Here is a 26663-nt window from a genome sequence, read left to right on the forward strand (position 1 = left end):
TTCCTTTTGGAGTGGTTTGTTTTAATGGATTAACAATTTATATGTTTAGTATACCATTTAATGTATAATTCTTTTGTATAATAAAGTGATATTACCAATTTATAATTTCACTATAGATTAGAGATGGATTTACACTTTCTTATATTGGGAATAGTTGGAAATATTTATAAAGTATTCCCTTTATATAGGGGAAATATATATCTAAAAGATTTTATTGAGTCTATACTATTAAGCACCTGTTAATTATGCAATAATATTGCTTGCAATTGGAATAATTTATATATTACATTGGATAAATACCAAAATATAGATAATTATATAGCAAATATTGAATAAATTAGATAAGTTAAATGACCTATAAATATATTTATTACTATTATGATATTAGATAATATTGGACATGAGCTTAAATTTTAGTAGGTATAAATAGAAGAAACTGATATTATAGGATTATTTAAGTGAGAATTATGATTATATTAGAAATATGACTTCATTAAAGTGTATAAGATAACTTTTTTTAATTTTTATAAAATCACTTAGATTTATATATATCATACAAGTTCCCCTGATATTATTTAGTAATATTATTGAATAGAATTTTTTCCTTTCTTTTCTCTCTTTATTTTTATTATATTATCAGAAAAGAAAAAAGTAAGAGTATTATTCATTCTATTATATTCCAATAAACAATATAAAATATTAAGATCTATCGTATTATTTAGTATTTAGATATGATAAAATCTTCCCCTATTCCTAACTGAATCACATATTTTCTTGAATTAATAATAATAATGATAGAAATCTTCTACTATTAAACTTATAATATTGTTGTTATAATAGATGCCTTCTATGCTTTAGTATTTTGTAGTACCGTTTTATCCGCCTGATTATTCACATTATCACGCTTACATGAAAGCGCCTCAAATTCTTGTATTATTTCAATCTGTCTCTGAGAAAGTGGTAAATTTGGTAATACTAATTTAAAATTAATTATAAGATCACCATAACCTACACCATTTATTTTTGGTGGGCCTTTAGTTTTAAGAATTTTCTGTGTACCTGGTTTAGTACCTGGTAATATAGACATCTTAATATACCCTAAATTATCTAAGGAAGGAACTTTAACTTCATCCCCTAGAAGACATTGTTTTATTGTTAATGGTACATCAACATGAATATCATCACCAATCCATTTAAATTTAGGATGAGCTCTAATTAATATTGTTATAAATAAATTTCCTGATTTTCCACCTCTATTTCCAGCATGCCCTTGATTTAATATTCTTAATTCCATTCCATGACGTATACCCTTAGGAATATCTATTTGTACTTTTTTTGTTTGAAATTGAACTCCTGTCCCATCACATTCTTTACAAGGGTGTGTAATTATATTACCATATCCATTACATTCTTGACAATGAATTTTAAATACAAATGAACCCCTTTCAAAATCTTTGGTACCTGTTCCATTACAATTTTTACATGTTGATACTAATTTACCATGATCAGACCCACTACCATTACAATTTTTACAATTACATTTTGCTTTTAAATCTATTGTTTTAGAGACTCCATTAATAGATTCCATCAGATTTATTGGTAAATCAATATAAATATTATCTCCACGAAATTGTTTAGTACCAAATACAGAACTAAAGTGAATATTATCTGTTGAATTATCTGCCATATTCCCCAAAATATCTGTAAAATCTGTAAAAGACCACATTCTACTATTAAATCCATTAATTCCAGATTGTTGTTGAGACCATGCTGAAGCAGCAGCTGGATCATCTGGTAAATAACCAGTAGTATCAAAAAATGAACGTTTTTTTGGATCACATAAAAGTTCATATGCACTAAAGAAAGAAGAAAAAAAAATATATGGATAATTTTGTTTATGAAACTAAATAATATTTAGATAATACCTACCTTGTAATTTCTGCCATTTTATTTTTAGCTTCAGGAGTTGGATTTATATCAGGATGAAATTTCTTTGCTAATTCTCGAAATTTCTTTTTTATTTCATTAGTGGATGCTGTTTTAGATATTCCCAAAACTTTATATGGGTTAGAAAATGATTTTGATTTATTAGATGAAAAAAAATTAAGAGGAGTTCTTATATAGAACTTAATTAAAGGTTTCAACATAGTTGAAGTTATATGTCTTCTTATACTCCTAGATAGATATGTTGGGATATATGAACGTATTTGAAGACATATTGGAGATATCATTATCTTCTTAAGAGAGCTATATTATCATCAATAATACTATCAAGGAGTATTTGACAAAATCCATTTAGGTACAATTTATTTCTATTATAAGCGAGCGAAATAAGGCTAAAAGCGCTTCTAATCTATGACATGGAGACCATAGTCATAACTGGATTATTCTTCCTTATATTATTAGTTAAAATTTTGCTATAATATCAATAAACTGATAGATTTGCTTATTTTTCCTCAATTTATTTAAAAATTATTGGGATTATTACTTGTTTTACCTATAAATTTAAAGAGACTGAGTTTTTTTTTTATCTAGTAATATTATCCTTAAATTACTTAAGAAAATTTATTAGATCTATTAATATCAAACTTTATTTACTATAAAAGTATATTCCTTTGTAATCTTATATATTTTTGTAATAAATAATGTCTAGATAATGCCATTTAAATATAAATTTTTATTATTATTATTTTCTTTTTTTTTATTTTTAATATTTACAATACTTTTTTCTGAAAATCTACTTTATTTTTGGCGCCTTATAGCGCCAAATGAGTTAGAGGAATATTATTTTCTAATAATAATAGAATTTGAGAGAATAAAAAAAAAGGTAAATAAGGAAGATATGCTTGAAGACAAAAGAGATCATTTTGAAGATATATCACTTACAGGCAAATCTGGAACTCAAATTCCATATGGCTTAAATCGTTATGTATTACTTATAATTTATTGTCTATTTTGTGCATTAACAACATCAGCAATTCAGCAAAATATTTGTATAAGACTAATTCTAGTTAAATTGGGTGCTTATGAATGGTTATGTGATCCAAATTCTATTGAAAATTTACCTACTGGTGCAAAATGTAGATTACAAGATAACCGTTTAACTACTTGTTGGACAGCAGGTATAATGGCTCCTAATTTGGTTTTATCTGTTTTAGGATTTGGTAGATTATTTGATTATATAGGTCCAAAATATACTGGAATAACTGGCCAAGTGATGTTTATGTTAGGTATACTTATATTCTGTATTAGTAATGTAAATTTACCACTTTATCCATTAGGATTTATTTTAATTGGAATCCCTCAAGGTCCAATATTTAATAGTGTAATATCAATAGCAAATCTTTTTCCAAATCATAGTAATCAAATAATTTCACTATTAAGTACTATGGGAGATTTATCAGCCTCTGTTTTTTATTGTATTTATTATATTCATGAATATTCAAAAGCAAATCTAAAAGGTATACTTATATTTTATGCATTATTTGTATGTGGATCATTAACTTTAGTTGCAATATTTTTAATTCCTAAGATTTCTTTTGAAAGATATATTGATAATAATGAGAATATAATGGATAATGAATCTCATAGATTATCTATTGAAACAGATAGTTCATCAGAATCAAACAAATCATCTATTAAACCTTATTTACATTCTGCATCATTTAAAACGCAATTAATATCATCATATTTTTTATTATTATTACCATATTTTACTCTTACAGTATTCCGATCTGATTCAATAAAAGCTTGTTTAGATGCATTTCTTTTAGAATCAAATCCTGAAAATATTAATGAAGTTCGTTATCATATGTCAATATTTTCAACTATTCAATGTTTTTCTTTTATATTCTCATTGGCTAATGGTTTTGTTATGGATTTTATTGGAGTTGCAAAAGGTTTAATTTTACAGAATACATTTGGAGTTATTGTTTCACTTTTTTTTACATTTCCAAATGGAAGTACTCGTATTTTATCATTCTTTATTTATTTTGCATATAGTAGTTGTATATATGCAGCTGCATATTGTTATTTGGCAAAATGTTTTGGATTCTCTAATATTAATTTTTTAATGGCATTGATTACAGGACCTGTAGGGTTCTTATACATTGTCATACCTCTAATGTATAGCCATTTGGATTCATCTAATTATTTCTATTTTCATTTATTTTATGTTGGAATTTCCATATTAATGTATATAACTCCTATTAATATGTTAATTAATAAACCTGAGAATTATAAACCTAAAGTATTAATGACAGATACCAAGTCAGTGTTAATTTCAGTTAATAGAAATAATGATGAGACTGAGCAATGTAACGTTTAGAAAAATTAAATATATTTATTTTAATATTATTAAATCTTCATTATAGAATGTGTTATTTTACTTATCATTTTAAAGTTAATATTTAATTAAATAATCAAATTTTGAAATAAAATTAAAAAAATTATTAGGTAATGAACATATTTACTATTTATTCATACTATAGCCTTAAAAAACATTGAAAGAAATACAAATGAGATAAAACATTGTAAGAAGAAATAAAACACTTCAAATGCAAGTATAAATGAAAATATAAAGGCTATTGAACTTCCCGTTATTAATGCTAAAGCAATCTTAACTGCTTCTCCTAATACTGAAAAGGCCAATAAAGGACGAATTGCTTGAAAACTCATTCTTGCTAATAAAGTGATATATTCCCTTAAATTTGTAAATATTGAAGATGTAAAATTTAAAATATCAGTAAAGTATATAAATCTTAAAGGTAATATTATGATATTAAGATTTTCATGATGTTTTAAGAATCCGGTACTTTTATATTCTGTATTAAGTAACTTTTCATATTTATTTAATTTATCTGTATTGTTGTTGTATTCTGTTATTTTATCTTTATATTCTTTATTACTTAGATTTTGCTCTCTACTTTTTAAGTAAAAACTGGAGAATTTCTCTATATTTCCAAACTTTGGTATAAAAGTATGAACCCAAACTTTGTTATAACAAAGAATTGGGACATATTCATTTGATCTAAGTGGGAATTTACAATTATTTAATCTATTTGAATATAATCTAAGAAATTTCATTGAAATCTTTTGCATTAATAAATAAAGAAAACTATTAAGATTACATTTAAAACATCAAAATTAAATATTCCCTTTTAGCGGGAGATTTTAGCCGCCAAAAAAAAATATGACTATTGTAAGTTTTTGGATTGCTTATCCTGAATATATTGGATATGGTATTTAAGGGTACCTTCCATTGTATTATTATCAAAATAGTATATATACTACAAGTAATAATAATATTTTATAGGAGAAAAATTGAAATGATATTAGATGATCATATTAAGAAATTTTTGTTAGATGTTATTTCTAAATGTTTGACTTAGCAAAATTGATCAATAGAATATCTATTTGCTTACCAAATATTATTAAGAAAAAAGTATATTTTCATACTTTTAATAAGATACCTCAAAAAGAAAAAAGAGAAAAAGAAAAATCTAGTATTAATGCCCTAGGGTAGGGTATTATTTTCCCGCCTAGTCTGGACAAGACTCTTACAGCATGTATTGAATTTTTCCTTTGTATTTTATTGTAACATATAAAGTTTTTATTTCGCCTATAGACTTTAGTGTTGTATACTTGGAGTATTAATAAATTAGTCTCTTCTATCTCCATAAAGAGATATTCTTATCAGGGAAGTAGAAAATTTTGAATATTGGTGAGTTACAATATATCTTCACGTACTAATATTTCTAAAATGACAAATCCTGTAGCAATTAATACACATGACTATGATAAAGGAAATAATAATGAGGAAAAAGAACTTCAGATGGAACAGGAGCATAGTGAAGATAATGGATATCATAGTGATAAAAAACATGATACAACAGATTTGATATACGCAGCTATGTGTACTAAGTGTGCTGGAGAGTTAGAACATGAGAAAAATCCTGAGAAATCTTATTGTAGCCCGAGGAGAATTAGTGGTATTGAACAAGTCTCTAGAGGTTTAATAATTGAAAGTAAATCATTTCTTGATGCTAATAGATGTATGGCTAAATGTTTAGATAAAAGTGGACAAGATAGTTCAGATTTATGTTCAAGCCCAGAAGAAAAAACTAAAAATAGTGAATATACTAAGGAAATAGGATATTCTTTAAAAAATAATGATATTTTACATACTAATCATTGTTTATTTGATAGGACCTGCCTAATCCAGGAACACGCCCTAAAAAATCGTAATATTAATGATTATTATGACTTAAATTTAGGAAATCTTGGTAGAGGATCTTATGGATCAGTTGTTAAAGCTATTGACAAACAATCTGGGGCTTGTAGAGCTGTAAAAGTCATTTTTAAACCAAAATTAGAGAATATAAATAGATTAAAAAGAGAAATTTTAATAATGAAACGTTTAGATCACCCAAATATTATCAAATTATTTGAAGTTTTTGAGGATACAAATTATCTATACTTTGTAATGGAAATTTGTACTGGAGGTGAATTATTTGACCGTATAATAAAAAGAGGACATTTTTCAGAACGTTATGCAGCTATAATAATGAAGCAAGTATTTAGTGCTATAGCCTATTGCCATGCTAATGAATTTATGCATAGAGATTTAAAACCTGAAAATCTTTTATTTGCCGATTCATCATCAAATTCACTTTTAAAAGTTATTGATTGGGGTTTTGCAGCTAAATGTCCAAAATCACACAAATTTACATCAATTGTTGGAACCCCATATTATGTAGCTCCTGAGGTATTATCCGGAAGTTATAGTAAATTATGCGATTTATGGAGTGCTGGTGTTATTTTATATATTTTATTGTGTGGTTATCCTCCATTTCATGGTAAAGATAATACTGAAATTTTAAAGAGAGTAAAGACTGGAAAATATTCTTTTGATCATAATAGTTGGAAATACATATCAGACTTAGCAAAAGATTTAATAAAACGTCTTTTAATGTTGGATCCAAATTGTCGTATTACTGCTCAGGATGCTTTATGTCATCCTTGGTTAAAAACACTCATTTCTAAGCCTGTATCAATAGAATCAGGATATTTTACAAGTGATATTTGTAATTTATTATTAAAAAGATTTAGAGATTTTCAAAGGCAGAATAAGTTAAAAAAATTAGCTTTGACATGTGTAGCTTATCATCTTAGTGATGCAGATATTGGAGCTTTGCAGAATTTATTTAGCACACTTGATCGGAATGGTGATGGTGTTTTATCAATTAGTGAAATGAGAAGTGCTTTACATAAAATACAACATGTAGCTCAATTTGGAGATGATATTGATGCTTTACTACTAGAATTAGATACTGATGGTAATGGAAGAATTGATTATACTGAATTTCTTGCTGCATCTATTGATCATAAGTTGTATGAACAAGAATCACTTTGTAAAGCTGCATTTAAAGTTTTTGATTTAGATATGGATGGACGTATTAGTCCATCTGAATTACACAGAGTACTTAATAGTACTTTTGTGCAGGAGGCCTTTGAAAGATCTACTATACAATCTCTTTTAGAAGAAGTAGATACAAATCAAGATGGATATATAGACTTTAGTGAATTTATGGATATGATGATAGGAGAAAAAGATAGGCATATAAATGGAGTTATAAAGTCACAAGAATCTCCTAATGTACGAGTAAATAGTTCAACTATTACAAAACACAGCTTCTTTTCTGGCCTTTTAGATATTGCAGATATTCTAAAAAGTAAATTTGATACTTCTAACTAATAAGAATAAAATTTGGATCTTCTATTTTCCCTTTTTTTTCGATATAACTTTAGATATTTTATTAGGTACTTGATTACTATTAGTTACTTTAGGTACTAATATAAAGTTGATTTTAAATAAAAATAAAAAGAAGTCCAAATGAAAAGACCTCTATATAAAAATTTGATCATATCCGTAAATATATAGGCCTTAAATATGATGGATTCAAGTTTCTATATTATAATTCTAAATCCACAATACTATAATGTCTGGTGTATTAGGCGCCCAAATGTGATGCATTACATGGGAATTTTTAATTTAACCACCAGGGGCTTGAGGGGAATAATAGGCTTATAACCTAATATAAAAAATCTTGAACTTTTAGAATAAGAATTGATTAAATTAGATATTTAGAAATGTTGTATACCAATTTAAAATTCTTACTTATTTTGGGTGAGGTTTTATTAAGTTTACTGTTGGTTAAGATAACACAAGCTTCATTTGTTCATAATAATACTGAAGTTATATCAAATAATCATACATCATGGTTTAATTTACCAATGTCAAATGAATTTTTGAACTATGAAATTAACTCTATGGATTTGAACTCTGAACTCAATGATATTTCTAAGATAATAAGACTGGCACCATCTACAAACTTAAAAGATTCTAACTGGATTCCATTTAATATAGAAGACTTTATTTCTATCTTTAAATCAAAACTTCAAAGTACTAAAGCAGAAAATAATTCAACTATACAAAATAAATATAATGCCATTGTAACATATTTAGAATCTATAAACCCTCTACACAATAAGGTAAAAAGTGATACAATAAACTCAGATAAAAAAAGTCAATGGAATGAATATTTTAATTTTCCTATGGGTATTTTTAATAAAACTAATAAGAACAAAAATCAAAATATGCCAATAACTGAAAACATAAGTATTACAAAGACAAATAATCAAAATTTAAATAAAGCAAAAATAAAAAATGAACAAAATGCAGATCTATTAGAGAAAAAAAATAAAATAGATATTTGCAATATTTCTATAGTTACTACATATAAAGATTGTATTGAGGAGTGTAAAAGGAAATTGAAGAAATCTCAAAGAGATACAGGAGGAATTACTCCACTGCATATTTCAGAGCTCAATACTTGCTTTCAAGGCTGTAAATATAATGTTGAACATTCAGTAGATTGTGAGCTATCAGCTGAGACTATTAAATTAATAAATGAAGAAATTCAACTTCCTGTTCCAACAATACGTCGTAATATTAAAAAAGAAAAGAATAAGCATGGAATATTATATAGATATATATTTGGGCCACTTATAAGATTGTGTATTTCCATATTATTTTGTTTAGTAGGAATAATTGGTATACTGTATTATTTCAGACAATACAAGCTATATCCACGATTTGCAGATACAATTACAAGAATAATTGAGTCATATTACACTGAAGAGGAAAAAAGAAGAGCTATTTTCGAAGGGAATAATTTCCCTCAAAAACCAAGTGTAGATTGGAAAAGATCTCTTATTTATATTATACGTTTAAATTTTTTACCAAATTTTTTTGCTACTAATTTATCTTGGTTAGTTCCCCAGAGAAGAGATATCAATCAACCCATTGACTCATCTAATTATATACAGATGAGCTGAGAATTTAAAATATTTACTAATGTATTTATTTTTTTGAAGAGATTAATAGAGGATTTGATTATTAGTTTATTTCAAATTACAAACTTGAGTGGATTTTATAAGAGATCCTTACTAATATTTCATTTTACTTAATTTTTTAGTAAATTGAAAATATTGAAGCTACTGTTTAAACAAATGATTATTAATATTATAAAATGAAATTTATTAACATCTATTGATTATTTTTTTTATCAAATCACTGTACTATTTGTGTGATAACAAATAATATAGTGAAATATATACTTTTGTTTTAAAATCAGCAAAATATTGGAGAATTACTACTCGAAACTATACATTAAAAATAAGGAATTTTCCATAAATGGTTAGTATTAGGAGCTATGAAAGGTGATTTACTAAGATTAACCTAAGGCTTCTTTTTATCTAATAAGTTTGATTAATAATCACAACTGATCTAATAATAATTAGTGCTTTAAAATTTATTAAAATGGATTTTGTTTGATCTATCAGGAAAATTTACTACTTAGTTTGATATAATATTTTAAGTATTTACTTTTTCTAAAAGGTTGAAAAAAAAAATCTATTATACTTATTTCGAAGTTTATGTTTGAAGTTTTGTAACTTTTTTTTTGTTAGAAATAAGTTAAATATATTACTCAGTAATTCTGTCTATCTTAGAAGGTTTAATTATACTAAAAAAAACTAAATCTAGATTAACGTGTAACTTTTTAAGTAAATTATAATATTTATATAAAAGTATCACTTAAATATTAATTTTTTTACTTTTTACTTTTTTTAGTAGGATTAATAAAATAATCGATTATTAAACACAAATAAGATTTACTATTAAAGTACAGATTTGAACAAAAAAAAACTTTAAGTGAATAGAACAATTGGGACAAAATATTGTAGACTAATAGAAGCAAGAAAGTTACTTATATGATAGTTCAATTATATTAGGATCATACTAATTGTAGTTAATTAGCAAATTAATTTTAAAGAGGATTAAAAAGTGTTAACAAAACACTAATTTTGCTATAAGCTAGTCTAAATGTAGAACTTTAATATGAAAAAAAAGTATATTTTTAGTATATGCTTATTAAATCTATTAAATAAGTGTATTGATGAAAATAAGAAATAATTCTATAATCAATTTTAAACTAACTTTTTTTAACTTCAATATTTCTTAAAAAAATATATAAGGTATGAGAATAATATTAGATTTTATTAAATATATATTAAAAAGTTTTGCTATTATAAATCTCTTCTAAATAAGCTTATAAATTATACTTAGGAAATACTTGAATATAAGTGGATTATAAATTAAATGATCGATATATATATGTTGTGAATATCTTAGAATTTGTACTATTCACACTTAAAGTCTAAGTAATTTAATATTCACTTCTCTCATGTAATAATATACCCAAATATCTTGTATTTCATCAAGTTATATATTATTTAAACTTACTCATTTAAACAAAGTTTTGAGAAGAGAATATGAACAAATTGAATAGATTAGTACTGCAATGAGATGTGCTGCTCTCCTCTTTGGGAATTTATAGAAAGGTATTACTTCAAAAATATCAATCCATATTAATAACTTTTTATTCTGATATTATATCTTCTGAGGATTGTGAATATTTCTGAGATGAATATGGGATATCATCTATTTCAGTTTGATCTTGCTTCAATTGTTCAATTGCAGCTTTATATTCATCACTGGAAACTAATGGGTTAAAACCGTCCATAATTTTCCATAATAAAAAAAATCCAGCATCTCTACTTCTCCAATAGTTAGTGTGGGACTGAAGAAATGCAAGAGAGGAAATATAGTGTTCAGTAATACCTTCTTGTAACTGGTAATCAAATCTTATAGGACAATTTGGAATTTCTTCTTGTTTCAACATTGAAAAATTTTCATTAGTTTCTTCAATGCTTGTGTATTCTATAGGGCTTCTATTTGTAGTTGGGGAGACACTTTTTATTGAATCATAATTTCGAATTGAGTTTAGACCTCTTCCTGCTGATATTTGACTTTTAAAGCGAGATATAACAGATTCATCATATAAATTCTTAACTTTTTGTTCACTTGAAACTACATTTACTTCAAGAGTGGACTTGAGCTCTTCACTATCATTTCCCCAACCCAGTATTCCACCCAATACTACATTTGATATAGATGATGTGATTCCACTAATTCCATCATAAAATGCTCTTCTTGCATTTTCCATGTCCTTGTCCCACTGATGATATGTACGTTTAGCTAAATTTCTCCAATATGGTAATACTACAGGTTCTGGTAAAGGGCTTACTCCGGGATAAAGTAAAGGTTCCAATCTATATGCTACAGGATCGTATGGATGAAAAATATTATATACTTTTAAATTAGAAATTTTCTTTAAAATAGATGTATCATTATTTTGATTCTGTTGTACTGGGCCTAAATCTTTTGGAAAAGCAAGTCCAGACTTCAAATATTCAGGAAAAATCATTACTAATAGAGCTGGTAGAGGAGAACCCCATAGAAACAAATGATCAACAACAAATTCTAATTCTGGAATAGGAGATCTAGTCACACGAGTTTGTTGTCTAGCTGCTAATTCATATGCTATTATACTTCCCAAAGAATGTCCAATAAGAACAACATTTGGTTCCTCCTTTGTTCTAAATCTATATTCCCTAATCTTTGAGTTTAATTGTTTGGCAACTTCAGCTACAATAAAGTCACCATATCTTGGAACCATGAAATATAATAAGTCCCCAAAAGCTCTATTTAAAAACATACGATTATCTCTTTTATTTTGCAGAGTTATTTTATCAAACATGTTATCTTGAAATGCTACAAGTGGACTTTTCCAATCAACTGTATCAACTGTTATGTCAATATCTACTTCCCAAAACCAATGAGCCTTAATAGATTCAAGTTGATAAACAAATTCTTCTCTATTTTTTGCAATTGTATTTTCATTACTTCCAATACCATGTACTAAAAGTATTACATGAGGTGGACGTTTACACTTTCTTGGTAAAAATGGACCATAACCTTCTATAACTGGTGCTTTTTTTTCTAATAACTCATTAGAGTTACAATTATTACTTTTTAAAGTTAGATTTGTGGGTCGATCTATTGTATATTCTCTTGACATTGTATCTGTAGCAGATGAAGTTTTTGAGATTGTAGATGGTACTCTTGTAAAAGGATATTTGTGCTTTTTGTTATCATTTAAACTCCCTTCAAAGCTATTCATATTTAAGGAGTTTGTCTCACTTGACGCATTATTTAAATTTCTTCTCAATATTTTAAGATTCGAACCTATTCCAAGATGAATAGATGATTCATATTTAGAGCTGAATTCATCATTTTCACCAATAATATCCATACTCTGCTCATTTACCAATTTTTCTGCAATATTATTATCAGAATTAATATTACTAGAAATATTATATTTGTATTTACTAGTACTAGAGGTGGAGTTGTATTTCCTATCATTCCTTATTAAAGGATATTTAAAATTTGCATAGCTTTCAGTTATATTCCTCTTATGAAATACACTTATTGACTCTATATCTTTGTATCCAGTTACACAACATTCTCCCTTATACGTTTCATAATTTGAGTTAGATCCTGGAGGCAAATGGTGAATAGAACTTTTGTAATTATCAGTATTCAATATTACAGAAGTAATAGATACATAACTTTCCAGAAAGTTCCCAGATTCATTAACCTCAATTTCTTCATCAGTCTGTAAATCTTCAAAATCTTGTAGGCTAAATCCAATAGAGACTTCACTCCTTTTAGACTCAGTATCCCCACTCCTCGGCTCTTCTGATACTATGCTCATTCAAAAGAGCTTAATAAGCCTAATATATTATCTAAATTCTAAATATTCTAAGTAAATATTTCGGCATTACAGTTATATAAAAAAAAATTATATTAAGGTTCAAGAAAATTTTCTAAAGTACCTTAACATGGGATATTCTACTATCAGGATTAACAGTTAACTCACTTGTTGCCGCCTTATTACTTTATTGAAGGGGGGGCTTATAGTGTTGCTGTAGTTTAGTGGCAGAATTTGTTGCATGCAAATGCAACAAAATTTACATACTCTCTCGTCCAGTACAATTTTGTTTGAAAAAAAGAAAAAAGTACTAAATTCTAATTTAAAATATGACTAGACAGGATGTAAGTTTAAACATTTTGGAAAATGAGGTAAATAGAGATGGTAAAGCGGAATTAAATAACAATGAAAGTCAAAAAATAGATAAGGGAGAATTTTCAGGTTTTTCAGTTTTTCCTATTACAACAAGGGTTCATTCTCTACTTAGAAATAATGATCAGTATATATTTTTAAGGCATATAATAAAATTAGTGAGCTTGGATAATCTTTTAAAAAGTGGTCCAAATAGGATAAATATTGGCACAAAAATAAGACAGCTAATTGGAAAATTCATAAGTCATCCTATAGTAAGAGTATGGTTTGCTCTTTTAACTTTGGTTGTAATGATTTTAAATGAGATTAGGCTGTTATTTACTGAGTCATATACTGATGAGGCCTTTAAAGGTATCTTTGGTTTCATTATAGGTAATAGGATAATTGAGATTATACTGTATATTATCGCCATGGATGGATATTTATACGTATATTTTATATTTGATCTGTTCTCTTTGGCATTATTACTAGTTAACTTAAGTTATTGTTTTTTATCATCTTTTACACCCGTTGATGTACTTAATAATAACATTGATAATTATTACATATTTTCTCAAATTAGAAATTTTGGACCAAATGCACAAATTTCTCTTATCACTTCTATAACTCAAGCTTTTAGATTTATTTTATTATTTGAAGGTGATAATATATATAACTTTATTACAAACTATAATTCATATAAGGGAATTATCATTGCACAAGATTCTAATAATGCATATGAAAGAAAATCTTATTTTATGTGTAATTACAATGAGATGAATAATGGTTTAGTAGATAATTTAGAACATGTGACAAATAAAAATAACTGTAATCGAGGAAATTTTAAGTTATCAAAGATTATAGAGAAAAAAATTGCGTTATTTGCATTATTTGCAGTGATAGTATATCCACTATTTGTACCTGCAGTTTGGATTTCTATAAATACAGCAGCATTTTCTGGAGTTCAAGATTTGGGCCAATGGTCTAATCTTAGAAATCAAAATCCAGGCGATGAGACATGGCCAAATGCATATATGATTAGTCTTGCATACTATACATATAGAAATAGTATTGGTACCCCATCTAAATGGATGAAATTAGTTGCTATTCAGGCACCATTTCCATTAAATAACAATCCTACATGTCATGGATGCCCAAAATCAAGTTTAGAGGTAATAACGAATGCTATTTCTATTATAACAAGCTCTGATATACCCTCTTGGTTTATTCAAATATTGTCCCTACCAACAATATCTCAAGGTATATCACTCATACCATTGGAAAATTTCAAGAGTATTAGAAATTTCGCATTAAGACAATATCAAATGCAAATATGCATGAGAACTGGACTAAATGCTATTGTAAGCCCAGAACTGAAATGTCCGGAAGATTTGATTGCAAATATTACTGCTGTTTTTGATATAACAAATATGATTCAAATGGGGGCTGGACTAACTTTAGGAGTTGTCTTTATCAGTTTTTTTGCATTTTTGATCTTTACTATTGTTATACAAAAAGTACTTGATACGCAAGTCTATAGCATAGTGAACAAAATTAACAGAACATTAATGGCTATATCAAATAATCCCCTTCTTGCTATGAATATTTCAAGTATGAATAAATTTTATTATGAAGATAATCATTTATATAATAAAATGACTAACAAAACTACTAAAATACAATTAAACAAACAATTCAAGAAATTTGGTTCAAAGAAAAATGAAGATATAGATAAATTTTCAACCAATATACTAGAGAATACATTTACTAAATTGGGAACTCTTTTAGCTGTAGGATTAGGATCTGCTGGGGCAAATATAATAGCTCAAAATTTAAAAGATGATAGAGTTAATATCAAAATTCCTGGGAAGGAAATTACGGCTATTTATGGATTTTGTGATATTAGAAATTTTACAGATGCAACAGAGGTTCTTGGAGAAAAAGTAATGCCATTTGTTAATCAAGTAGCTGAAGTAGTCCATGGAATTGTTCATGAATTTGGAGGGGCAGCAAATAAAAATGTTGGTGATGCATTTTTATTTGTTTGGAAGTCAGAGTCCAAATGGGTTGATATGAAAAACTTACAGGCTGATATGGCAGTCATGTCATTTATACAAGTAATCATTGAGATTGCAACATGTAAGAAATTTATTAAATATTCGTCAAATAGATTACTTCAAGAACGTCTACCAAATTATAAGGTCACATTGGGGTTTGGACTGCACTTTGGGTGGGCTATTGAAGGTGCTATTGGATCTGAGCTTAAAATTGATGCATCATATTTATCACCAAATGTTAACTTGGCCTCAAGACTTGAGGAAGCAACTAAACATTATAAAGTACATTTATTATTTTCTCAGCAAGTATTTGAACAGTTATCTATTTCAATGAAATGCTACTGTCGTCTTGTAGATTGTGTAACTCTTAAAGGAAGCATTACTCCATTGTATCTTTATACGATAGATATTGATACAGATCTATATACAGATATTAGTTCAGATAACAATTTCGAAAATATAGAAGATAATGATGAAAGTATATTTGAAAGAACAAGAAGACATGAAATGATGCAGCAAGCAGATTTTAGAATTCACAGCTTATTTCATACAAGTGTTATATTAAAACAAATGAGAGCTCACCTTTTTGAAGATTTTCAGCAAATATATGAAAAAGGGATTCAATATTATTTATCAGGAGAATGGGATAAATCAAGAGAAATATTGCAATATCTCGATAATGAATGTATGAAAAGGTGGAATAAACCTGATGGTCCTACTCAAACCATCTTAAAATATATGGAATCTTATCAGTATATTGCACCATGTGATTGGAAAGGTTTCCGAAAGTGGGATGAGAAATAATAGTAAGCCAAATGAAAATTCAATTATATTTTGTCATAACTGGTGTTTAAAAAAAACTATATATAATTTAGTAAGCTCTTTAAATTTATATAACTTGAAATTTGTTCAATATTTGAAGTAATCTTGGCAGGATCACTATCAAATCCTAAGTTATGAAATAAAGGTAGAGTATGAATTAATTTAGTATTCCAAAATAGTATATCAGTGGAGTATTGTTGAATAATTCCCTTTGGATCTAGTATATTAGCTGCATGTGTATCATTGCCATCTTTGACAAGTTTTTGTATGGACGCCAGTTGTTGTTTTGCTGTAGTGATTTGGTTTTCGCAAATATTGTATATACCTTGATAAATAAGTTCCATACTATCGTAAATAACGGAAGTAAAAAATTCTTGTATTTTATGGAGAATAAAGTCATTAATATTCTCTATAACTGAACTTAATACATTATCGGAAAATTTAAGAAATACTTGCAAAGGTTTTGTAGCATTATCAACAAAACTACTTGGTTGAAGACTAGTTTTTTCTTCTTCATTACAATTATTCATATCTAAAATTTGTTTTGAGTTACCTGATATTCTATATAAACAAGTACTAGCTCTTATTCCAGGGCTAAATATGTTCATTGTTTGTTTATATAAATATTCCCCTATAACAGGTTTTATATTATTTACAACATTAATATCTATATGGTAATATAGTCCATTTTCAAGAATATCTTGACTAATTTTCTGTTTCAATACCTCTATATTAATTATATTTGGTACTTTTTTCCATTTAAATTGACCTATTCCCATACTCAAGTATTCACTATGTAATATATTCATATGATGAAATAGTTCCTTTATGAACATATTTCTAATCCAGTTTGTAAATGTAAACATATCTAGAAGAATAAATATAATATGTTCAGGTTTCGTATTATTATCCCAGACTAATTCGTTCGTCTGTGAAGATTCCTTAAGGTAATTTTCATCACCTCCATTCTCTAAAATTCTAGGTGTATAATTAGAGTTTGCTACTCCTGGGTTGCTATCCTTAATAAAATCACTTATTTTCAAAAATGACAAAATATAAGATGCATAATCATAAAATAGTGTAACACATGCATATAAACAACGAGAAAACAAAGGAACCATACACCTAGAAGGGGGCAAAGGTGTATCTGGCTGAATTGTTGCAACTCCTAGTATCCATCTTACTTGTTTAGTTACTTCAACCGTATATTTGAGCCAATATTTAGTTTTCTCATGAATATAAACTTTATTAAATTCAACTTTTTCATTTTTAATAATCATTCTCCTACTTAACAAATTTCTGTATATTAAGTTCCAATATGTTCCGAATTTCCACCTTTTCGTGTATACATTGGCATCTTGGTTTTCTCTAAATGCAATAATTAGTTGTAAATTTAAACATGGTAAATAGTTTTGTACATAATTTTTCGAATTAACCAAAATTTGTTCACATGACTCGATAAAACTTACAATAGAAATAATTTGATGTAAATATAGATCCATAGGAGCAGCTGGACTTGCCAATGATGAGTTCATTATTGTTTCAACTTTACTAAGGCAATAAATAAGAATTCCTTTTACAAACCAATCTGTGCAAATTTTGACATTTTTTTTACAAGGCATCATAAGGATACTTGCAGCAATAGTTTGAATAGTCATTTTTAAAGATTCGCTTAAAAGTAAATTTTCTACATGTTTGATTGCTGATAAAAATGGAATTTTGTCATTAAAAAATTTTGAAAAGTCGGAATTTGAAAATATTTCTGTATCTAATTTCTTATGAGTCAACTTAATGAATTCTTCATGCAAATTTAGAATAGTCAAAGAATGGCATATAAGTCTTCCATTAGAAGTGAGCAGATTAGTATTATCAGATTTTACCAAGTTTGAGAAATCTTTATCAAGTCTAATAAACACTTTTGATGCTTCTAAAATATAAGATTTGAGGTCTAAAATGAATTCATCGCAGAATTTCAGGCACTTCTTAATGTAATATCCAGATTTCCTATTATATTTATCGGGTAGCTCCAAAACAGACTTTTTGCTTGAGTCTTGGATTTTTACAACTTCTTGCATTATACTATCTGAAATTTTTCTAAGCTTAGTAGTCTTTTTAATAGTGAAGTAAATAACCACCACTAATATGAAAGAAATTTTGCCTAAGCTTACTGCTTTATTTAATGCAAAACAATCTACTATGCTTTGTAATTTTGTCCTTAGAGTTTTTGAGTATTGTTCACATGACTTATAAAATGATAATTCTAGTTTACAAAATTTAAAATAATCATATTCAAAAACTAACTTGTTCAGACGTTTTTCATAGTGCTGGAGTATATCTGATATCTGATTTAAGGTGCTGTACACTTCACTTTCATAAGGTTGTAAACTAGGTACAAGACTATCAATTAAAGGTTGCATCTCAGTAGCTATATCCATATAGTCTCCATAAGCAGTATTAAGTAGTTGTGCTATATTTTCATCTTCTTCTTTTAGGTGTGATGAAAGTGCATCACGTAGTCTTTTGATATCCATTTCATGGCGATAATTCTCTACCAATGCTTCTGGAGTAGCAAAATTATCAATTTTAATGGTTGAGCTTAAGTTATCATAATTACGATTTTCATAATATGATTCCATAATTGAGAATCCTAGTTATAAAATTGCCAATTTTCCACTTCTTCATTATGTTCTTAAAGCGTGTAATTTAGCGCCCAAAGTATATAAGATTGTGAACTTCAAAAAATATTACTTTTTAAACTTAAAAAAGTAAAATGATCATTTCAGATATCCTGAATTTGTTTAAACTAGCTTTTAATAGGGATGGAATTTATTAGGTCATCTATATATACTGAAGAGATAACAGATCATGGTATTTTGCACAATGAAGTAAATATTAAATCTTCCAAAGAAGAGAGACTGGAAGAAATTCAGTCAAGCCTTCCAGAATACTCACGTGGTAAGTATTAATTATAGATTCTTTTTATATCCTAATTGGAATCTTCTATATTATTTTTTAATATTGTCTTTTTCTTTATTTAGTTGACATAAGATGGTAAGTTCTAACTGGATTTCGTTATATGTAAATAATTGGAAATAACTATTGGAAATAAACACTTTAATATTTATAATTATAGGGGTAAGGATAATAATGAAATATCTACTAAAGATGGGGAGGATACCTATACTGGTTTGTTGGTAACTGAAGATGACCTTGAGTATTACAATAGTATGTATGAATCACGAAGACACCAGGAAGAACAGAGATTGAGAGAAGAAGAAGAAATTAGAAGGAATTTTGAGCAATTTCGTAGGAGAAGAAGTAAGATGATATCAAAGGAATTTCTAACTATGGGAGATTTCAACTTCGAACAAGATACTGAAATTAAAATTTCTAATGCTAAGGGATACAACACAGATATACAAGCACCTCATGCAATAAAAATTAAAAACAAACTTAAAACTAACAATACAAGTGGTCAAGTTCTAAAATCACTCTTTGCTGGATATAGTGATGAAGATACCGAGTAATTTACATAATTTCGTACATAATGTAGACAAATACCAAATGGTTTGTAAATTATCACATTAGAAAGTGAGTTGTATTATGTTTAAACAAAGTATGGTGAGGGTAATATCTATAAATAAACATCTTCATCTATTTCTTATCAAAGTCTATAATTTTATTAAATTCCTAATCGGGTAAAGATAATTAGATAATAAGATTTGAAAATTATGTATATAAAATTCCACACTTGCCGCTAGATAGCATCTTATTGTTCACTACTTACCTATCGTGGTACCGCGTTTGTTACTTGCGCCTACATTATTGATGCCGCCCCCCACAAAACACTTATTTGTAGGTACTTGCAGCTGCTTACTAAAAGAAGATACTACAGATTACACTGAAAAGAATATTGAAACATGCAAGATGGTAATAGTATGACCTCAAGTAGAGATCCCCAATTTGAGAACTTCAGTGTGAGTATAGGTAATGATACTTTTTCTCAGGCTGGAGTAAGCTCAGTAGGTGTACCTAGCCTAAGAACTATCCTTAGTTCTCAAAAATTGGGTAGAGGCGATTTAGGAGATATAGGTCGTATAAGAACCAGTCGTATTGAGTCATCATGTGGAGCATCATCTGTAAATCACCTGGACTCTATAGGGGAAGCAGAAATAAGATTAGAAGGGGAAGCTGAATTTAAAGATCTATTCTTGACCTTTTTAAGAACGTTTGTAGCTCAAGAAGGTGATGTAATTAGTCATTATAGTCGTTCAAGGAGTTCTTCAACTCAAATAGAAGGCTACCATTCTACCTATATGGGATTACTAAGGAAGTTGTTGGAAACTCAACTAACAGTTGAAGCAAATCAAGATGATAACAAATGTATGAACGGCTTGAATAGCTATAGTTTTGATATAAGCTTAAGGCATTTAAAGGAATTTAGTCAGAGCCTATTTGTTAACACTATATCATCTCCTAGCGATGCTATTGTGTATATGGATGAAGTTTTGGAGAGTGAAATTGAAAATTTGCTTGGAGAGGAATATTTAAAGGAATTTTTGCTCCCAAAAGTTAGAGTATTTGATAATCCAAAAATTTCAAATGCAAGAGAGATTAATCCTTCAGATATTGAGCAGTTAATAAGTATTAGAGGGATTATAATCCGTTGTTCCGATATAATTCCGGAGATGCAAAAAGCTACATTTAGATGTACAAGTAATTATGATGTTAATGGGACTAGTACAACTTGTCAACATAGAGAATATAGATTACTAGTTGGAGGGGAAATTGATGAACCGATTATTTGTCCTGTATGTAATAACAAGTACTCTTTTGAATTATTACATAACTCTTGTCAATTTTCGAATAAGCAAATTTTGAAGATTCAAGAGCTTCCAGATATGATACCTCCTGGAGAGACTCCTCATACAGTTCTTGCTTATGTATATGATGAAATGGTTGATAGATCACGACCAGGGGATCGAGTGGAAATTACAGGAATTGTGAAAGCTTCCGGAGTGAGGTTAGTATCTAGAATGAGATTACTTAAGTCAGTATTTCGCACATATATTGATATTCTTCATATTCACAAGAATATTTCGAGTAATCTATATTCTATTGCTGGAAATAATTTTTTAGGAACTATGAACGATGTTGATCATGACTCTGGAAGAGTATATCTGAGTCAATTTGAGGATGAGGAAAAAAGGGCCTTTGAAAATGCAGATTTCAATAACTTAAGTAAAGATAAAGATGGGGATAATGGAAGTATTAGTATTGAATTAAATACAAAAAAGGGTCATAATACTTTATATACAAAAGAGATGGTGGCAGAATTTAAGGAAATGGCAAAAGATCCACAATTGTATGAGAAGTTGGCAAATTCAATTGCTCCAAGTATTTGGGAAAATGAAGATATTAAAAAGGGATTATTGTGCCAACTATTCGGTGGAAGTAAGAAAAACTTGTTAAATACAGCTACAAATATTGTAACGAATTCACTAAATAATTTCCAAAATAATGACTCAGGTCTTAGTCGCCAAGAGATAAATATTTTGCTCTGTGGTGATCCAAGTACTGCTAAATCCCAACTACTGCAATATATTCATAAGTTAAGCCCTAGAGGATATTATATTAGTGGAAAAGGTAGCTCAGCTGTAGGATTAACAGCTTATATTACAAAAGATCCTGAAACTAAAGAGCTAGTTCTAGAAAGTGGAGCTTTAGTTTTGAGCGATCGTGGGATTTGTTGTATAGATGAATTTGACAAAATGGACGATTCTTCTAGGAGTATACTTCATGAAGCAATGGAACAACAGACGGTTAGTATTGCAAAGGCTGGTATTATCTGCTCTTTAAATGCTAGGGTTGCAATTTTAGCGTCAGCTAACCCTATTGCAAGTCGTTACGATCCATATAGAAATGTAGTGGAAAATTTAAATTTACCTCCATCTCTGATGTCTAGATTTGACCTCATATATTTAGTGCTTGATAATCATAGTGAAGAATCAGATAGAAAGCTTGCTCAACATTTATGTTCATTATACACTATACAACCAAGAGAATTAAATACTTCAAGTTCTGGAGTCCCTCTCAACACTTTTTCTAAAGAAAAGATTAGTCGTTATATAAGTTATTGCAAGCAATATTGCAACCCTAAGCTATCTACAGAAGCTTGTCATCAACTAATACAGAATTATATATCAATGAGGCGACAAGGGGTGAGTGGTGAGACAGGTCGTTATAATAAGACTGTAACGGCAACTCCAAGACAACTTGAAAGTCTGATTAGGATATCTGAAGCCTTGGCAAAAATGCAACTTAGTGATTGGGTTGAAAAATTACATGTTGATGAGGCTACACGTCTTATGAAGGTGGCTACTTATAGTGCTTTAGTAGACCCTATAACAGGGTTGATCGATATGGAACAGTTAACTATAGGGTATGCTGGTAGAGAAAGGGAGTTACAAGAGAAAATAATGCAGATAATTCTAGACTCTCTTAGTGATCACCATGATGGGGCCACAATGGATGGTTTGGTAGCTTTGACACAAGATATATTATCTTCAAATAAAAAGGATTTTACATATAACTCAAGTATTTATGATCTTAGGAAAGATATATCAAGAAGTATAGATCTGTTGATAGCTAATGGGAATATTAGGAAAGTTTCAGCTGGAAAATATAAATTGGCTCCAACAAAAGGATAGAATGTGATTAAAGGACAAATATATATTTAATTAAAATTTTGGAGTATATAATTTAATGTTTACATATCTAAGAAGTGATCCTTATAACCTTACAGAAATTTTGTTCTGACATTCTAATCTCAAAATATATACTTGTTTTTCAATGACTTAGAGTAACTATTGTGATTCATGAAATAGATTCTAGCTTCATACTAACAGATTATAGGATATTTTGTTATTTTTAATTGTTTAATATATATTTTATTGATATTGTATTGTATTTGACTTCTACATTATACAATATATAAGTTTTCAAGGGTAAATTTCCTTATAATATATAACAAGACCTATTGAAATTTTATACAGCCAGATTACCAAGAGTATAATTGCTTGCTCTTTTATGAGAAGGGAATGATACCCAAGATTCGCACTTTTTAGATGGTACATTTGCCTCTATAGTACTCTTATCTAAAACTCTGTTAGTCTGAATATCCCCTTTTTTATCTAAATTATTAAGTACAGAGTAAATAAGTTGGATAATTTGACTTTTTTCGTGATCTTTTATACTAAGAAACTCTTTAAGTAGATTCAGAATATCTACAGTCTTCTCATTTGTTGAAAATAGTATATTGTGTTTTTGTTGTCTTTTTTGAAATTGTTCATCTAACAAATTTAAAATATCCTGTTTATAACTACTTTTTTCTTGTTTAAGAATTCCCATATAATTTTGAATGGTCCTATCATCTCCCCTATTTATCAAAGTACTGACTTCTGCTTGAGTCTTTCCTAAATTTAAATTTTCTTGGATAGATTTCAGTATTTTCAAGTCATTTTCTTCGAAACTTAGATGATTTCTAAGTACTAAATTTAAATTATTGAAATAATCAATATCTTTTTTCAATTCATCAATATATATATTATTGTCAACTAACTTTGTCTGCTGATACTCCAAACAAGCAATTAGTTGTTCATTTTCTTTAGTTAGTTTATCACGTTGTTTTCTAAGGTTAGTTAGCCTCATGTTAGTTTCTTGTATCTGGTTACTGTATGTTTCATGTTGCTTTGAGTGATTACTAATAATATCTTTTAAATCTTGAATTTCTTTCTTCATTTCATCAAGCTGAAATTCACTGCACATATTTGGAGCTTTTGAAGCAAATATAGGATTACCTGAAGTTGAATCTTTTGGAGATGAGGTACTGCAGTAAGTATATATCTCAACTGATTTATTCGTCTCCTTTTCCTCGTTAGAATGTATATAATAATTATTATTAACATCTTTATTGCCACTCCTTGCGGTATTATTAAATTTCATTTTATTAGCTGTTTCCTCTATATTTCGGTTTTCCAGTATATTTTGAATTTTGATCATCTCATTAGATATATGAAGCAAAACCTTTGCAGACAGTGGCTTATATACAACTTCATTTTTTTGGAGTTTTAGTTCAATATAAGCCATTGCAATGAGAAATTCCAGCATGCTAAGTTTTCCATCTGCATCAGTGTCTGCAAGATCCCAAATCTTCAATAAATCTGGACGAGGAATTTGAGATTTTACTAAAAAATTAAAAACATCGTCACGCTCAATGAGTCCATCTGAGTTTTTATCTAAATTTCTAAATATTCTAATGTAATTCTCAATCTGAATCTTTGTTAATAACAAAGGATTAGGTTTGTATGTTGTGGTATTCCCATTATTTTGTAAATCATTATAAGTACTTTCTAGCCTAGATTCCAAGTTTTTTAAGTTCCATAGTGAGGAAATATCAAAAAATGGTAATTTTAAGGGAATTTTATTATAAATTGAAGAATTTGGATACTTTTGTTCGTATTGGTAAAGTGCAATAAGCCTACAAGCAACTCCAAACTCATTAAAGTTCAAAATACCATGATTATGAATATCAACGATACTCCAAATTTGGCGAAGAATTTCCCTAGATAAACCAGATGTACGGAAGAATCTTGCAGTCATCATACCTACAGGAGGTATCTCACAAATTGCAGAATCCCTTAAGGATGTATGTGTTTTTTCTTCAAGCTCGCTAAATCTTTGAATCATTAAATACCAAGTCTCATAGCAAACAATTTCCTCGGATGAAAACTCTATATCTTGAAAATCTTCTAAATCTATTTCACTACAGAAATCATTAGAGTACTCTGGAATATTTGCTTGATCATTTAAATAGGTCCTATTGTTGCCTTGGTTAGCTAAATTGCTATTCATATCTTTTTCATTACTGAAATATTATTTAGAATCCTAAAATATATCTGTTCTCACTTGCAGTTTAAATTGTGGCCCACTATATCTACAGTGCTCAAACACAAAGATGTAAATATCCCGCTAATAACTGGTTGTATACTAAAACTGCACACCTATGTTGAAATTCGCGAGATTAAGGTAGTAGATGATATATACCTAGATAATAAAATTTTGAAAATTTTGTGGAGTTGGCAATTCTAAATACTTCATTTATACTGACATTTTATTTAAGAAATATGATCAAGTATCCAGATAGAACTTAATTATAGCTGAACTATATATGAAGAGAATACTTAGAAGAGCAAATAATAGTAGTAATAGTATACTAAATAACTACTTACAAATTACTTCCAAGTCTTTCACAACTTCTCTACTTAAATTTATCACTTTTTTTAAAAACTCTGATACCTGTAGTAGTATGCATGCATGTAACACACAGATTAGCTGCAGATCTTGAACACGTTTTAACTAAAAGATCTCATGCGTCTAAAGTATTTATATGTAGTTTGCCTATATAAAACTAATATAGAGCAATGGAAGAGAGCAAAGATTAGCTTTATAATAGCACTTAGACAGCATGTAATACAGGCTAAGTATACCCAAGGATAGTTAGAGAGTAGAGTATATTGAAGCTTCCAAGATAATTCAAAATTTTGGGTATACTCCAAAAAATTATTCATATTATTACTCAATAAGGTTAAAGATCCAATTACAAAGGCATAGAATGATGATAAACTACATGTAAATAGAAATAATAAAAATTTTGACAAGTTATGTTTACTTACACAATTTCCAATCCATAAACAATGGTGATCAAAATCAGGTATACAAGTACTGCAAATCTCGCAGTGTCTAAATTCATTATTATATATATAAATATGACATACAGAACAATAGGATCTATGTTTTAATGTTTCTTGCTCAGTTATTTCATTACAAAGTTCTAGCTTAGTAGATAATTTTTGTAATTTAGTATCACCAGGGTTACTAAAAACAGCTATTAAAAAAGTGATAAAAGAAGCTGGAGCAGCAACAGCTAAAATAATGTACTTATGGAATTCAGGGACAAAGTTGTTGGGTATAAATGGGAATATTTGAATCACAAATATAGTCAGAATTATATTGTACAAAATAAACCATATGTATTTAGTTGAGTTAAGAAATATATAATGAAGAAGTTCGAGTATATTAATAATTATCAATACAACTCCTTTACCAAGTAATATTTGAGTCCACTTTATCATGA

General features: G+C 28.1%; 12 protein-coding genes across 12 annotated transcripts, besides 11 other annotated features; 6 read left to right on the forward strand and 6 right to left on the reverse strand.

The window, feature by feature from the left end:
* Nucleotides 1-512: 512 nt before the first annotated feature.
* Nucleotides 513-533: a sequence feature (AT_rich).
* Nucleotides 534-847: 314 nt separating this feature from the next.
* CMU_009000 (DnaJ domain-containing protein) lies at nt 848-2231 on the reverse strand (the record flags this gene model as incomplete). The annotated part of the gene is made up of 2 exons (XM_002140721.1): nt 848-1856; nt 1930-2231. 2 exons carry the CDS (start codon nt 2229-2231, stop codon nt 848-850), a joined length of 1311 nt encoding a protein of 436 aa, XP_002140757.1.
* Nucleotides 2232-2656: 425 nt separating this feature from the next.
* On the forward strand, nt 2657-4327 carry CMU_009010 (uncharacterized protein; the record flags this gene model as incomplete). The annotated part of the gene is made up of 1 exon (XM_002140722.1): nt 2657-4327. The coding sequence occupies one exon, from the start codon at nt 2657-2659 to the stop codon at nt 4325-4327; it is 1671 nt and encodes a 556-aa protein (XP_002140758.1).
* Nucleotides 2674-2710: a microsatellite.
* Nucleotides 4328-4454: a sequence feature (AT_rich).
* Nucleotides 4455-4479: 25 nt separating this feature from the next.
* Nucleotides 4480-5085, reverse strand: CMU_009020 (uncharacterized protein; the record flags this gene model as incomplete). The annotated part of the gene is made up of 1 exon (XM_002140723.1): nt 4480-5085. The coding sequence occupies one exon, from the start codon at nt 5083-5085 to the stop codon at nt 4480-4482; it is 606 nt and encodes a 201-aa protein (XP_002140759.1).
* A 676-nt stretch (nt 5086-5761) lies between these two features.
* Nucleotides 5762-7756, forward strand: CMU_009030 (protein kinase domain-containing protein; the record flags this gene model as incomplete). Its single annotated transcript, XM_002140724.1, has 1 exon — nt 5762-7756. One exon carries the CDS (start codon nt 5762-5764, stop codon nt 7754-7756), a length of 1995 nt encoding a protein of 664 aa, XP_002140760.1.
* Nucleotides 7757-8151: 395 nt separating this feature from the next.
* Nucleotides 8152-9399, forward strand: CMU_009040 (uncharacterized protein; the record flags this gene model as incomplete). Its single annotated transcript, XM_002140725.1, has 1 exon — nt 8152-9399. One exon carries the CDS (start codon nt 8152-8154, stop codon nt 9397-9399), a length of 1248 nt encoding a protein of 415 aa, XP_002140761.1.
* Nucleotides 8629-8728: a sequence feature (A-rich).
* A 177-nt stretch (nt 9400-9576) lies between the features above and the next one.
* Nucleotides 9577-9630: a sequence feature (AT_rich).
* Nucleotides 9631-10121: 491 nt separating this feature from the next.
* Nucleotides 10122-10194: a sequence feature (AT_rich).
* A 412-nt stretch (nt 10195-10606) lies between these two features.
* Nucleotides 10607-10641: a sequence feature (AT_rich).
* Nucleotides 10642-11003: 362 nt separating this feature from the next.
* Nucleotides 11004-13241, reverse strand: CMU_009050 (DDHD domain-containing protein; the record flags this gene model as incomplete). The annotated part of the gene is made up of 1 exon (XM_002140726.1): nt 11004-13241. One exon carries the CDS (start codon nt 13239-13241, stop codon nt 11004-11006), a length of 2238 nt encoding a protein of 745 aa, XP_002140762.1.
* Nucleotides 11763-11805: a sequence feature (AT_rich).
* Nucleotides 13242-13313: 72 nt separating the features above from the next.
* Nucleotides 13314-13337: a sequence feature (AT_rich).
* A 230-nt stretch (nt 13338-13567) lies between these two features.
* Nucleotides 13568-16450, forward strand: CMU_009060 (adenylate cyclase, putative; the record flags this gene model as incomplete). The annotated part of the gene is made up of 1 exon (XM_002140727.1): nt 13568-16450. One exon carries the CDS (start codon nt 13568-13570, stop codon nt 16448-16450), a length of 2883 nt encoding a protein of 960 aa, XP_002140763.1.
* A 56-nt stretch (nt 16451-16506) lies between these two features.
* On the reverse strand, nt 16507-19104 carry CMU_009070 (uncharacterized protein; the record flags this gene model as incomplete). The annotated part of the gene is made up of 1 exon (XM_002140728.1): nt 16507-19104. One exon carries the CDS (start codon nt 19102-19104, stop codon nt 16507-16509), a length of 2598 nt encoding a protein of 865 aa, XP_002140764.1.
* Nucleotides 19105-19287: 183 nt separating this feature from the next.
* On the forward strand, nt 19288-19995 carry CMU_009080 (uncharacterized protein; the record flags this gene model as incomplete). The annotated part of the gene is made up of 3 exons (XM_002140729.1): nt 19288-19423; nt 19507-19519; nt 19602-19995. 3 exons carry the CDS (start codon nt 19288-19290, stop codon nt 19993-19995), a joined length of 543 nt encoding a protein of 180 aa, XP_002140765.1.
* Nucleotides 19996-20388: 393 nt separating this feature from the next.
* Nucleotides 20389-23178, forward strand: CMU_009090 (cell division control protein 54, putative; the record flags this gene model as incomplete). The annotated part of the gene is made up of 1 exon (XM_002140730.1): nt 20389-23178. One exon carries the CDS (start codon nt 20389-20391, stop codon nt 23176-23178), a length of 2790 nt encoding a protein of 929 aa, XP_002140766.1.
* A 16-nt stretch (nt 23179-23194) lies between these two features.
* Nucleotides 23195-23218: a sequence feature (AT_rich).
* Nucleotides 23219-23384: 166 nt separating this feature from the next.
* Nucleotides 23385-23423: a sequence feature (AT_rich).
* Nucleotides 23424-23515: 92 nt separating this feature from the next.
* On the reverse strand, nt 23516-25381 carry CMU_009100 (EF hand family protein; the record flags this gene model as incomplete). Its single annotated transcript, XM_002140731.1, has 1 exon — nt 23516-25381. The coding sequence occupies one exon, from the start codon at nt 25379-25381 to the stop codon at nt 23516-23518; it is 1866 nt and encodes a 621-aa protein (XP_002140767.1).
* Nucleotides 25382-25881: 500 nt separating this feature from the next.
* On the reverse strand, nt 25882-26279 carry CMU_009110 (uncharacterized protein; the record flags this gene model as incomplete). The annotated part of the gene is made up of 2 exons (XM_002140732.1): nt 25882-26152; nt 26203-26279. 2 exons carry the CDS (start codon nt 26277-26279, stop codon nt 25882-25884), a joined length of 348 nt encoding a protein of 115 aa, XP_002140768.1.
* Nucleotides 26280-26663: the final 384 nt, after the last annotated feature.

Source organism: Cryptosporidium muris, genomic scaffold (assembly GCF_000006515.1).
Source record: "Cryptosporidium muris RN66 scf_1106632373431 genomic scaffold, whole genome shotgun sequence".
Classification (NCBI taxonomy): Eukaryota; Apicomplexa; class Conoidasida; order Eucoccidiorida; family Cryptosporidiidae; genus Cryptosporidium; species Cryptosporidium muris.